The 14,128-nt window shown below is 48.1% G+C and overlaps 1 protein-coding gene across 14 annotated transcripts in view; it reads left to right on the top strand.

Annotated features, from left to right (window-relative positions):
- ATG13 (autophagy related 13) overlaps positions 1–13,432 on the top strand; it is a 46,876-nt gene extending 33,444 nt beyond the window's left edge. For 5 of the 14 annotated variants that reach the window (XM_027114815.1, XM_027114814.1, XM_027114813.1 and 2 more), the window contains 9 exons: positions 122–220; positions 1,027–1,120; positions 4,678–4,788; positions 5,192–5,331; positions 7,114–7,228; positions 7,778–7,855; positions 8,023–8,139; positions 8,897–9,025; positions 13,132–13,432. In XM_027114815.1, the coding sequence (XP_026970616.1) occupies positions 122–220; positions 1,027–1,120; positions 4,678–4,788; positions 5,192–5,331; positions 7,114–7,228; positions 7,778–7,855; positions 8,023–8,139; positions 8,897–9,025; positions 13,132–13,413 (1,165 nt within the window). In that variant the 3' untranslated portion in view covers positions 13,414–13,432. Of the gene's footprint in view, positions 1–121; positions 221–1,026; positions 1,121–3,825; positions 3,925–4,677; positions 4,789–5,191; positions 5,332–7,113; positions 7,229–7,777; positions 7,856–8,022; positions 8,140–8,896; positions 9,026–10,846; positions 11,524–13,131 lie in introns of those variants that run through there. The other 9 variants (XM_027114819.1, XM_027114818.1, XM_027114822.1 and 6 more) reach the window with 7 other exon arrangements.
- The last annotated feature ends 696 nt before the right edge of the window (positions 13,433–14,128 follow it).

The raw sequence follows: 14,128 nt of genomic DNA, 5'->3' as shown, positions 1-14,128 counted from the left end.
TGTAGTAGGTCAGGCTCTGTGGTTCCTGCCAATAGATAAGAGGCGAGGGGCTCTCTGAGGACTTCAGGGGGACTTGACAAGGCATTCTAACAAATACGGCAATCTGTTTACTGCATTACAGGCACTTTGAGAGGACCCCACCTATCATGGGGATTATTATTGATCACTTTGTGGACCGTCCCTATCCCAGCTCCTCGCCCATGCATCCCTGCAATTACAGGTGAGGAATGTGAAAAACACTTTCCCAAACTGCAGCTAGGCAGAAGCATCCATCTTGCACAGGTCCATAGAGCACCTTTATCAGCACTCACTGATAGGCAGGGGGCACTGATGGAGACGCCATGTGGAGAGAAGCGGAGTGGCCAGCTTTCATTCTTGCTGCTGCCTATAAGGTATACCAAGACTCAGGGTGGACCAGGTCTCAGGAAATTCTTGCATAGTTTGGATCTGGATAGTAGTGATTTGACTTTTGATTTGATTTTACTTCGAGACTGTGAGAGTGGCAGTAATTTGTAGAATGTCCTTTGCAAATTAAATGGTTTTCAGGTCACCATTGGCTGGCACAATGCAGTTTTATACATCAGAATCAAATATCTCCAGACCTAGATCCCAGATAACAGAATTTTTTAGAGATTGGAATAGATTTGTATCAGGAGAGATACTGCCTTTCTGTAAAGGACTCATGAAGTTGGATCGGTTTTGTCTTTGGAGTCTAGACTTTTGTTTCACTGCATTCTCTATTGCTGATAATTCTTGGTCACAACACTGGCCAGGCTTAAGAAAATCCTCTCAAATGATATTTCAGGTAAAATGTTTGGATTAAAAAAAAAGCCATTGTCAACCTCTAGATGCTGCTTTCTGGAAATGTTTGAAATTATCAAGGATTCAACATACCTCTCTTGCCATTAGGAACTCTGCCTGAAACAGTTCATGTCACAACTTGCATCCGTATCTAACCTCTCTTTGTATCCTTTCTGAAATTGACTGCCGTCAGTCAATTCATGATTTCTTTTCCACTCACCATAGAACCGCTGGTGAGGACACTGGAGTAACATATCCTTCTGTGGAAGATTCTCAAGAAGTGTGTACCACCTCTTTTTCCACCTCCCCTCCATCCCAGGTAGGGGGAAACAGGATCTGGGGTGGCAGTAGTTATTTGGTACATATATGGGCCTTAGGAAATGGTGTCAAAATTTAGATACAATCTCTTGGTGGTGATGGTGATTATTTCAAGGAGGTTATTTTGAGGGGTGAAGGAGAGCCTTCTTATCCAGCTGGTAATATTGCAGTGTTTCTAGTCTGTAATCATTCTTAACCTGCAAGATTACATGTAACCTTTACCTTCCTGGGACATCTGAAAATTCCCTAGAAAATCAGTCACAGAAAATCAGAAATGTGTTCTGGTACCAGAGAGGTACTCTAACCTACACTTGTTAATTTGGTAGCTACTTCTTTGAAGTGGTAAATATGGTTCCTCATAATGGAAGGAGCACAAAAGGAGCCAATGATAATTTAGCATAAAATGCCAGTAAGACACCAGCTGTGCAGTTTTTCTTAATAGTTACACAGATATCTGCCTATCTGCATTCCCTCTCTGAACATTTTTAACCATTAACTTTTCCACTCAAGTCCATCTTCAGTGTCAAATCCAGTTTCAATAAACACAGTGTCCAAACGATGTGAGAACTTCTCACAAAGAAGTGTTGTATGATGTATGTGGTACTGAGACTGCTTCAGATAAGGAATCATTTTTGCCAGCTGACAGAATTTCAGGGGCACATTTCTTCCCTTCCACCCCAAGTCTTCATCTTCTATCCATTGCCTGCCCATCATCTCTATTATTTCCCTCTCTTTGCTTTCATATTAGATGGTTCTAGACATCAGTCTGTTCTACTTTCCTTGAAATTAGCCCAGATTATCCCTTTTCACCATCTGACTTGGGGGACCCAACAAATTAAGTAGCTATCCATACATTTTTATTTTCTATGTTTTCTTAATTAAGAAAAAATTTTAATTTATTATATCCTGGGTTGTTAGGTATTGGATTAAAATTATAGTTCTAATTTGTTTTAAAAGCAGAAGTTAAAAAAAAAAAAAAGCAGAAGTTAAGCACAAAAGCTAACTGGTGTGTGAAGCACTTTACAAAATCCATGGATCACTATTATTTCTGTTGTCCCAGTTTAGAGTTAAAGAGATTCTTGTTGTAAAGTTACCTAGACAGTTTGGTTTGGGGGTGTGGAAATGGTTTTTTCCCTCCACCTATTAGTATATGTAGGCATGGATGTCACCATTGCTCTGGGAGGGGGTAGCTTCTGGTATGCTTGCTGACATGGAACAATCCTGACCAAAAAAGGGGGGGAGAGCCGACTTTCTTACTAGTGCACATTAGTGAGTAGATTGTTTTTTAAGATCATCAGAATGTGAATATGTCATTTAATGTTCATTAAACAGTTTTGTTTTACACGTCATAAATTCATAAACAGTATATAAACTTGGGAGATATGAGGCATGGTGAGTCTGGGCCTTAACAAATCAGTTTGTCTTTTTCTCTGATACAGTGGAAATTCGAGCTGACCCCAAAAGTAAAGGGAAGTTAAGTAGTTTCTGTACCTGATGTTTGCAAAAAAGTTTGTTAACCTGCGTAAGGAGAGTCTGTATTTTTCATGGTATCAGTTGTGTCTTCTTACAGTTTAAAAGTAGATCACGTCAAGATCTCATCAATACTGAGCACCCCATGGGTGAGCCTTGTCACTTCTCCCTGAGTACCTGTAATCAAGACTGGTACAGTTTGGTGCAGAAATACTCATTTAGAACCTTGATGGTAGAACAGAGAGAGAAAAATCATATGCCATCTGGTCTCCTTGTTCCTGTAAATATTGAAATAGTTTCTTCCTTGGTTTAACCTAGGGAATTGCATAATTGTTCAACAACTTCTATTTGAGCTTTTGCTAGAATCCAGTGAATACATGTTAATGAGCTGGGTTCCCCCCCGCCCAACAAAATAAGGATCATTGTGTCATTTGGGCACAGAGTTGAGTCAAGAAATAGTTGTGACCCTGAACCTGCTACTGTGACTTAAGGTCCTACCTCCATTTCTAGGCGTTAATTAGCTAATTGGTGAGACTTAAAGATGGAACAGCAAGACCCAAAACAATCATCATACCCATAATTAGCTTTGAAATCATGAGTTTTGAAAATGCCCTAGCTTTTACTCCATGAAGTTCTCCTACACCGTCAGGGACTGTAAGAGCGTGCACACACACACCCTGATGCCTACACCTGCACACCCCAACTCATCTTCCCTGAGATTATGTAGGAAAGTTTGCAGCTGGGTATCTGAGCATTTTAAAGTTCCAGCCAACAAACGTCAACTGTTTAAACCTGAGCCCGCAGATCCTGAGTCCCCAGAAAAAGGCTTTCAGTCTAACATCTTAACCTCAGTGTCCTCATTCCTGCTTAGCACAACTTGTGTCTGTTCTCAGGACCTTCCTATTGGAAGCTGTTCTCTAACTTCCACCCTCTTTTGACTAAAGACAGACTAATGCTTGGTTCAGATTTCGCCAAGTCATAGCAGCTCAACTCAGCTTTGTTTTCCACCTGCTCATCAGGGAGAGCACCAGGGATAAACATCTCTTCTTCACATCCTTCCAAGCGGTCCTTTTCCAAAGGCAGTCATGCAGCTCTCTCCCTGCTTCCCTGCTGACTTCATTGTACATTTCAGCCTCTATTGCAACTGCCCTTTCCAGAGTTTTTTCACTTCTTTCTCAAGTCCCTTTTCTTTTTTCTTCTCTTGTTTCTCCTGTCTCTGTGTGTATCTGTGCACAGTGTGTGTTTACTGTCACAAAGGCACATTTTCAGACCCCTACTCCTGTGGTGACGGACACTCTGAGGGTCCCCATGGCAGGACTGGCCTTTTCCCATCAAGTGAGTCCATACTGGGAAGAAGGGGGTATATATAATCAGACGGTATCTTTTTATTTAAAAACTGTAAAGTACAAGGTATAGCTATTTAAATATCCCCAAGTTTTCTATGGGTTATTTTGAGGCATGGTAATTGATTTTTAACAGTATACAGCCATAGCACAGCAGCCCAAAATAGGATTTGTCATTTGCCCCTCCTCCTACCATTGATGTGAAAAATACATGGAGTTGCTTATATCTTTTTTTCCAAATAAACCATCCAAGAATGGTTTTCTTTCTTTTTCAGTATAAATAGGAACCCTCCCAAACCCAGTGGTGATGGAGGGTGTGATTAGAGAAGACTGCTTCTGTTTCAAAGGGACCTCAAGGTCAAAGGAGAAAATAGAATGACTTGGGAAAAACCGATGACTTTGGCTCCGAGTTCTGCCCAGGCTTGTGCTCTACAGATCTACTGGGGTGGAAACTGAAACAGTTAGCTGAGCCCCTGGGAAAAGGGGACGCAGGGAACTCATTTGAGGCTTTTGGAAGGCACAGAGCTGGGAATCTCAATCCCACTGCAAACAAGTCTGCTTTCTTATTTACAGAGTAATGGCCTGGTCTGTCTTTAACCCTTACATCAGGCCCCCCGCACCATGAGGATGTGGGCTGGGATCCATTCCTTACCTCTCTGCCGATCTCGATCATTAGTCATACTCTAGGATTGCCTATTTTTTCCTCCTCCTTTCCTCTGCCCTTCTTTGTTTTTCTCTTGCTTAGCTCTCAAGCTCTCGCCTTTCCTGTCAGCCTGCTGCCCTGGGCGTTGGATCAGCTGACCTGGGTTGTCCAGCAGTGTTTGCTGCCGGCTTAAACACCACACACCCTTACCAGGTATCTTTAAAGATGGGGAGGACACTAGGGGTTCCTATGCTGCCTCCCCTGTCCTGACACATTTGAAGGGCCTCTTGAGACACCAGTGTTCAAAGCTCTTCTGTAGCTTTGGAGGACTAAGATGATTCTGAGCGGGGACCTTTTAGACTTCAAAGAAGGAAAGAAGAGTTTCCCAAGTGTTTTCTCCCTGTCTTTCCCTCTGTAGTCATTTCCATGCATGTCTTCCATTAACTGAGCCCCAGAGAGGATAAAGATTTCCAAGTTTTCCTGCCCACTTGGTGGCAGCATTGGTGATGGAAAAGCTGGAAAGCAGATGCTAGGCCTACCATCATGCTAGGCCGTGAGTTTCCCCTTCTACCTGACACGGCCATGATTCGCTGTATTTTTCCATTTTTCCCCAAAGCTAATGGTTCCCGGGAAGGAAGGTGGGGTACCCCTTGCTCCCAACCAGCCTGCCCACGGTGCCCAGGCTGGTGACCAGGAGAGACTGACAACCTATACCCCTTCTGATGGGGCCCACTGTGCTGCCACACCTTCCAGCAGGTGAGTTCACATCTTGGCTCTGCTGCTCTTCGGACCAGCCAGGGACCTGTCCTCCCTGATACATGTGCTTATTTGGTATCAGTAAAGAGTAGCTTTCAGCATTGGCTCAGGCTTGGCCTTTGAGGGGAAAATGTGGAATCCTTAAAATTCTCAATAAGAATCGTACTTTGCAGCTGATATGTGAGGAAGCTCTCCCTGGGCACTGCTGCTAACAGCAAGCATCGGGCTTGGTGCTTCTCACCCTCATCCAGTGAAGGTGTTTTTCAGATGTTTCTCTCTTACCCCAGGATTGATTCCCTTGGCATCCTCAGTGTTTTCTGAGACCAGAACAGGGCGTCGTTAACCATAACCCTGACATCGGGAGTCACAGTGTGTCTGTGGTGGTAGTTAGGATTGATCTTCTTTTTCTACTATGTTAATGCCTCATGGAGATCCTTTAGAAACAACTATTTTCCCTCACTAAAATTAAAAAAGAAAAAAAATCTTTTCTGATTGCAGAAGTGATACAGTCTGTAAAATTCAAAATTTGAAGACATTGATTAGGTGGAGATAAAAGTCCTCATAATCCCACCCTGCAAAAATCACCACAGTTACCTCCTTTTAAAAGACGAGAGGATCTCAGAAGGGTTAAGCAATTTGCCTAAGAGAGCACTTAGCTCACAAAATGGCCAGACACAAGCCTAGCTCCTTGGATTGGGAAGCTGGGCCTGTCTTTACCTGCCCTTCCCTCCCTTAACTGGAAGGCCTCAGAGATAATGACGTTGATTGCCCCACCACATCTTAAACGAACTTTCAGATAATAGAAATTCCTGGGGTTTTTTTTCCATTCCCACAGTGGAGATGGAGGAGGAGGAGATTGTTTGGGAAGGAAAAGTAATTACTTTCATTCCTGGCTCCCCAAACTTCCATCCTCTTATCCCTCCTCCTGTCAGAGAATCAAAGGAGGATCCTCTTGGTCATTTTACACCCTCGTTTTCTGAGCCTTGATTCCTGGGGTATGACTGGGAGTAACTTAAGACAGAGGACCCTGTGTAGGGGGTTCTTAAATGCTGATCCTCCCTGCTGGCTGGAGTCTAGAGGCCACGTGGACTGCATAGTGTTCCCCATCTTGAGCCCCTGCTTTGAGGCTTTCCCATCCCCTGCTGCTTGAAGGGCTATGACTACTAGAGTGGCAGCGACAGTATGGGCCCCTGTTTCTGTTGCCCAGAGTCCCCCATCTTCCAGGACTCAGCCTCGGTCTAGAGGGAGGGAGTGGGAGCAGCCAAATTGAACGTGTCACTGGAACATCTGCTGAACAGAGGGGTGCCTGGGGGCAGAGAGAAGGGAGGAAACATGGTGTGGAGCTTTAGATAGCAAAACAAAACAGGACAGGAAAAATCTGAAATCTTGAGGCTGGCTTTGTAATTAGATTAATATTAAAATTAGCTGCTATGAGAGCCGCTTGCCTATATGTATGATTGCTAGATGCACGGTGATTGATGCTTAGCATTGGTATTACAGATTAAATTTTATGTAAGCTCTACACAGTTGTAACACCAAGTTTCAATTAACATATGCATAATTTTTAGCTTTTCCAGGAAATGCAGTCCTCTGCTCTTAATTCAAAAGGGAGGGTGACAGTGGCAGCTGCCAGACCTCATATTGCCATTTCCCACATGTGTGAGCTGGTGGAGGGCAACTCCTGCCCTAGGCTGCAGCCTCACAAGTTGGTGGATTTATGGGGAACCAAGTAGGCTCTGCTATGGTTTGAGAATGAGAACCAACATTACCTTTCTCCTCCAGTGAGGATACTGAAACTGTGTCAAACAGCAGTGAGGGACGGGCCTCCCCCCATGATGTCTTGGAGACCATCTTTGTCCGGAAAGTGGGGGCTTTTGTCAACAAACCCATCAACCAGGTGATTTTTCTGTCCCTGCAACTCTGAGAATGTGTGAGCCCTTAGAGTGAGGTCTTACCTGGGATCTGTGGAACCACTGAAATCGCATGCGAAATTGTGTGTGTGTGTGAATTTTTTGTGAAGAGGGTTAATAACCTGTGACATCCCTCCAGAAAAGTTAACTATTGTTCTGTGATCACATAGGAGAGGAGACCACGCCATTAGGTACAGACACGTTACACTGAAGTGTCATTGCCTCAGCCTAACTTGAAATAGGAAGTTCCTCTTCAGCTCTGCCAGTGAAAAGCAGTTGTCACTGAATTACTGTGGGTCCAGCTTCCAAAGCTGAACTCCCAGGGTCCTGGGGAGCCCTCACCCCTGTTGATGCTGTGGGCACGCAGTGGGAGGCACGGGAGGTTGGAGAGGTCTCCGACAAGACAGGAACCTGAGGGATGGCATCGTCAACTGAGGTGTGCAAACGTGCTGGACCCCCAGGCTTCTGGTGGGCTCTGAGGAAGCAGGCAAACTGGGGGAAGGGGGACACTAATACTTTCTCCCATGTCTCTTCAGGTGACCCTGACCAGTTTGGACATACCCTTTGCCATGTTTGCTGCCAAGAATTTGGAACTGGAGGATGTGGATCCCATGGTGAGTCCACCATTGACTGAAGTTTGCAGTGAGATGGTGCCGTAGTCGTCGTCCTTCCTGGGCGAGTCATTCACTATTCCTCCACAGACCATTAGCCGTGCTCCTTGGCTTTTGGTTTACAGCCAGTGCCCAGAACCAGCCCCTACCTCTGCCTTATTCTGAAACAGGTGAATCCTCCAGATTCCCCAGAGACTACATCTCCTCTTCAGGGCAGCCTGCACTCTGATGGCTCCAGTGGGGGCAGCAGTGGCAATACCCAGGACGACTTTGTCATGATCGACTTCGTAAGTTGCCGTCATCTTCCTTGACCTTTGCTGCTTCGGGGGCAATAAACCTGGAAGCATCCGTTGCACTTGAATAGGACTTCAGGGATCAGATGGGTCGGTATAGGCAGAGGGAGTGGGTGCTGGCTGTGCATCTTATGTGGGGAACCTGCCCTTACACCCTGCTTGGGGAGGCATTTGGAGGCCCATCGCAGTAAGGCATTTTGTGCCATGTCTTTGATTGAAATTCAACTTGAAATGGGATTTTCCAGTGGTAACTGCATAGGTCCTATTCATGAATGGATAGCCCCCAGCCCTTTTTTTAAATGTTTTAATTTTTGGCCGCATCGGGTCTTAGTTGTGGCACGCGGGATGTTTCGTTGCAGCACGCGGGCTTCTCTCTAGTTGTGGCGTGGGCTTAGCTGCCCCGTGGCATGTGGGATCTTAGTTCCCCGACCGGAGATCAAACCCGCATCCCCTGCATTGGAAGGCAGATTCTTAACCACTGGACTACCAGGGAAGTCCCTGGATAGCCCTTTTCCAAGGAGAGGAGTGTGAAGGAAGGGGACAAAAACCTAACCAGGGGAGAGGGATGTCATCACCAGGCTTAATTCAGCTGCCCAGAAGAGAAAGGTATAAAGATTTCTCTAAGATAAGCCTGGAGGAGCCTTTTCTTTGCTAATTACTGGAAGGAAAGAGGGTTGTTGATAGCTTACCCCCTCTGATTTTCCTCTGTGGTCCAAGGCAAGCTAAACTTGAGTCTGTCTTGTTTTTTAAGAAACCAGCTTTTTCTAAAGACGACATTCTTCCGATGGACTTGGGGACCTTCTATCGTGAATTTCAGAACCCCCCTCAGCTGAGCAGCCTCTCCATAGATATCGGGGCACAGTCCATGGCTGAGGACTTGGTATGGAAACCCCTTCCCCCACCCCACCTCATCCTCTGGCCTCCTTTCCTCCTTCGATGGTCATTCCTGCTCCACAGGCCTGGAAATTTCTTCCTGTTACTCCTCCACGCCCACACCTCCCATCTTCCCTGTAACAGGACGGAGACTTTTAGACCATTACCTTCCTGGAATCACACTTGAGATTTGCATTGTGCCTGGCGGTCATTATCTCAGATTTGCTTGCGCTCATTTCCTCCTTTTCTCGGCACTCTTGTCACGGCATTTCTCACACACGCCTGTTGTTGGTGCCTGATGTCTTCTGCTTGCTGACGCCACTAAGCCAGGCTGCTCCAACAGCTCTTGCCTTCTGCTGTTAAGGTTGCCAGGCAGATGACAATGGTACAGGGCAGAAGAAACAGAAGGTCCCCAGCATTGGTGTTCTTGCCCTTTCCTCGGAGAGCTCGTTCCCTGGTTCTCGTGTTCAGCCAGATGTCCTGATACTGACTGTAATGACCACATCTCCGCTTAGGGTGTTTCCTATTTCCTGTCTCTGAAGGGCAGAGGAGTGCCCTGCACAGCCGCAAACTCAGGGTGCTCCATGCCACAAGATGTCAGGGTCCCTCTGCTTGAGGTGGGTATATCACCTCATGTGTCGAAATCAGAGGAATGGCTCTAGGAATAGGAATCTAGGTTTAGCTGCCCTTGATTTGCTTTAATCAGGAAAGCATGCTCAGTAATAATAATACAGCAATAATGTCATTATTATTAACATTTATTGAAGCTTTCTAGGTGCCAAGCATTTTTTAAGTGCTTTACATGAATCTTCAATGACCCTAAGAGGTAGGTTTTCTTATCATCCCAGTATACAGATGAGGAAAACGACACTGGGAGCAGATAACTTGCTGGTGGTTACACTGAGCTGGCAAAACAAGCTTTGACCCCTAAGAGTCTGGCTTCTGATTTTAGGCTTTTAACCATTGGCTCCCTGGCCTCTCATTTGAAGTTTGCCTGGAAGGAACCGGAGTCCAAAGGCTCAACGTGAGGCTGCAGCCAGTGCTGGCTGGTTGCCCCAGCCTCCCAAACCCGCCCGGGCACCTGGCCTGTCTGGGCTGCCTTGTAAGTCCTGTGGCACCAAGTGTCTCGTGCCCGTCAGGAAGTCGTCTGTGGTGGCTGAACTCGTCAAATGCAAATTCAGCAGTGGAGACAGACCACCTGATCAGGACCAAATTTTAATTAATGGTTGATACCTGAGGGCAGTTAAACTTAACTCCTCATGGTTCTGTTTTTTTGTTTTCATTGTTCTCTCTCAACCCCATCTAACCCATCCCCTTCTCAGCTGATGTAAAGATGCAGATTCCTAGGCCTCACTGTAGACCTGCCGGGTCAGAATCTCTTGGGAGTATGGCTGGGACTGCCTTGTTCATGTGCCCCCAGGGGATTCTGATGCCTGCCCAGCGCAGGCCGTGAAAAATCATTTGTACACGTTCTGAATTTGTAGGGCTCTAAACCTACTGTGTTATTCTAATGTCAGTCTCATCTGTGCCAAAGATACTTCACGTTGAATTTCTCTGTGTCATCCCGTTGTTGGCATGGTCCTTTTCCATCTCATTATGTGTGTGGCCGGCTTAGATTCCCTAGGCTGTTCTGTCCACCTCCCCAGCCCCCACTAACCCCTGCTGGGCAAAGGCCCACTGGCCAGTGCCTGCTCAGTTGCTCCGCACTTTGCTCTCCAACCCAGCACTGCTGAGCCGGACTCTTTGCCGTGCTCCCTTCAGCCCAGGGTGACAGCTGGCTTCAAGGCCCTACCTGAATAAGCAGCTTTTCTCTCCCCTCCCGGTACAGGACTCACTACCAGAGAAGCTGGCTGTGCACGAGAAGAATGTCCGAGAATTTGATGCCTTTGTAGAAACCCTGCAGTAAAAGTTGGTGTCCTCGAGTACCAGCAGCATCCCCTTTTTGTGGTCCCAGGAGACAGAGAGCCTCCCACTCGTCAGCTGCTCCCATCCCTTGTCCCGCTTCAAGCCAGGTGGAGGGGAGGCTGGTTCCCCCATGGGGACCCGGAAGTCCCTGCTCTTGCACTCCTGGAGACTCACGGCAGCAGTGAAGACCAGTGATAGCATTTGAGAGGACTCACCCTCTGACCTCCCTCTGCAGGGCCCTCTGCTTATACCGCCCTCAGCAGCTGCTTCACAAAGGCTGTCATCCCGCTCCTCCTACCGGCCCCCTGCCCTGGGTTTGCCCAGCAGCTAGCCCCTCGTGTGCCTGCCATTGCCATCCACCATTCGACATTCCAGCTGGTGGCCCAGAGACTGGTGTGGAGGCAGAAAGAGGAAGGAGACAGTGCTAGGAGGAGGAAGGAAGGAAGCTCTCCTTCAGGGTCTTTCTCTGTTAGTTCTGGTATCTTCTTCCCCTCTCTCTCTCCCTCTCTCTGCCCCGTGCCTGTATTTTTGGCAGTATGGCAGGCTTCCTGCCCAAGGTGATGAGAACCCTAAAGTCAGCCATTCCCACCCTTGAAGGCTGTGCCAGCCCATCCGAGCAGCCCTGGCGGCTGCCTGTGCTCAGCTACATGGAAACAGAAGCCTCCCTCTCTAGGATTCTGTCATTGGAGTCACAGCAAAGGTTCTTCTCTTTCCTCTCCCTTCCCCTGTCATTGCTCCTTGGTTATAGAACCCAGTAAATATTTATTACTTTCAGAGAAATCAGATATTTTGTAGAGGAAACATGTTTGAGGTTAGACGTTTTCACTTGGGGAAGGTTGGAGGGCCTCTTCCTGGGGCAGCGCCTCCTCCTGAGAGGTTCCTTGGATTTAGGTTGCTGCCCTGAGGATTTCCCTTCCCATGTGTATACGGTGGGATCCAAGAATAGGGCTGGCTGAGGGCAGCAGAACCTCCCAGAATTGCTGCATTTGAACTGACATCACACTCTGCCTTGGACATGTACATATTCCTGGTGAGAACTTTGAATCTCCCAGCTTCCCCAGAGAGACTGACTCTGTTCTGGCAGCCCAGGAAGTCTTGGGTGCGAAATGTGATGACTCCCCAGAGTTGTGGCACGTGTAGTGCCCGAGGGGCGCTGTGGCCCCGGGGAAGGCCAGAGAGGCCCCTCCTCCTGGGGCATTTGTTCCTGATTCTCAGGGCTGGGTAATGGGCCTTTTCCTGCTAGGCCTAGCCACCACGTTTCTTTAACCCCAGGGTCTGTACACTGCCCTGAGGTTTATTAGTTGGATCGGTTCCTTGTTGAGAAAACAAAGCTGGGCATTCAGGTGTTGTTACTTGAGTTAACTCAAGGGCTCAGCCTCACCCACTGACCATCTGTTCCTCCCCGCCTAACTGATAGGCCCAGCCCCGCTTCTCTGGCCCACCTCGGGTATTCATTGGCAGCAGCTGTTCTGCAGCAGAGCAGGTGACCCTCAATTGCTTGTTAGCAAGTGCACGTGGCATTGTTTTCACCTACAAGGCTGATCTCAGGGCTGGGGTCAGCTCTGATGCTGCCTCAGTTGGGCTGAGCCCTGCCCCTGTGCACACATTCTCCAGTGTTTCCAGGGCTTCCCTGGTGGCGCAGTGGTTAAGAATCCGCCTGCCAATGCAGGGGACACGGGTTCGAGCCCTGGTCCGGGAAGATCCCACATGCTGCAGAGCAGCTAAGCCTGTGCGCCACAACTACTGAGCCTGTGCTCAAGGGCCCGCGAGCCACAACTACTGAAGCCCGTGCACCTAGGGTCCGTGCTCTGCAACAAGAGAAGCCACCACAATGAGAAGCCCGTGCACCACAATGAAGAGTAGCCCCCGCTCGCTGCAACTAGAGAAGGCCCGCGCACAACAACGAAGACCCAACGCAGCCAAAAATAAACAAACAAATAAATAAATAAATAAAAAAGTGTTTCCAGTAGTGGCGTCCAGCTGGCCATCCTGTCTCTGGGCCAGAGCACACCTGTGGCCTGCTAAACCAATCCAGGCTTACCCCCCAGGCCCCAGCACTGAGACGGGCAAAGGCCCTGGTAAGTTACTGATTGCCCCCCACTCCCCCACCTCATCCCAATATGTCAGCCGCTGCCCTCTTCCAAGGCCAAGCATGGAAAGGCCTGTTAGCCATTTGCCTCTTTGACTCCTAATTGTTGGCCTCTGCAGGCAGCAGCCTCTCTTCAGGACCCCATCAGTGAGAGGCCAGGGAGGCTGAGCCCTGACTTTGAGCTGAGCCTGGGAGGAGCAGAGCAACTGTCAAGGCCGGCCCTTGTCCCTCAGCCCTGTACAATGAAAGGTATGAGCCCTCGACGGACCCACACAGCACCCCCGGGACAGGGCTGGGACCAGTCGTGTCTCCAGGTGGGAGAGCCCCTCCCGCTCCTCCAGCCTACTTTATTTGGAAATATTGAGCTATACTTTAAAATGTATTCAAGGGATTTCCAATAAACTTTTTCTGTACTTCATAGCCTCCTGTCCTGCAAGCTGTCGAAAAACCTAGCCCACTTCCTCCCACCACTGGGCAGCCCCGGGTCACCGACAGGCTCCGTGGAGGGAAGGGCGGTGCCGTGTGAGGCACAGCAAGGTTTCAGAGCCATTCAGGCTGTTTGGAGTCCTGGGGCCTTGGGCTGGTCGGGATTTTTTTTTTTTTTTTCCTGGCGGCACTGTGCAGTACATGGGATCTTAGTTCACTGACCAGGGATCAAACCCAGGCCCCCTGCATTGGGAGCACGGAGTCTTAACCACTGGACCACCAGGGAAGTCCCAGGAAACCTCTTAGAGCCTCATTTTCCTTGGCTGTAATGTTTCCATTTCAAGGGTTGTGTGAGAGTATTCAGTGAGATAACATGTATGAAGTAGACGTGCATGTGAGGTACGCCCATAGTAAAATCCTCAGAACTGGTAGGCCGTTATCCTCAGCTCTCTATCCTTCCTACCCAGCACAGCTCACCACTCACCCTGGGCAACAGCCTTTGGCTCAGAGGGAAAGGCAAGTGACAGGTCCCTGCCATGTTTCCAGCAGAGGCCAAGCAGGGGGCGGGGGACTCCCCAGACTGCTGGGATATTTGCTGATCTGGTGAGAGGGGTTGTGGCTGAGCAAACCAGACAGAAGGGAAGGGACTGAGTGAAGTAAGCAGAAGTCCAGGTCCCATGCATGTTTGTT

Source organism: Aethalodelphis obliquidens, unplaced genomic scaffold (genome assembly GCF_003676395.1).
Source record: "Aethalodelphis obliquidens isolate GAN/ISIS:26980383/991018 unplaced genomic scaffold, ASM367639v1 scaffold14, whole genome shotgun sequence".
Classification (NCBI taxonomy): domain Eukaryota; kingdom Metazoa; phylum Chordata; class Mammalia; order Artiodactyla; family Delphinidae; genus Aethalodelphis; species Aethalodelphis obliquidens.
Note: the sequence above shows the minus strand (reverse complement) of the source record. Positions and strands in the feature narration are given on the sequence as shown.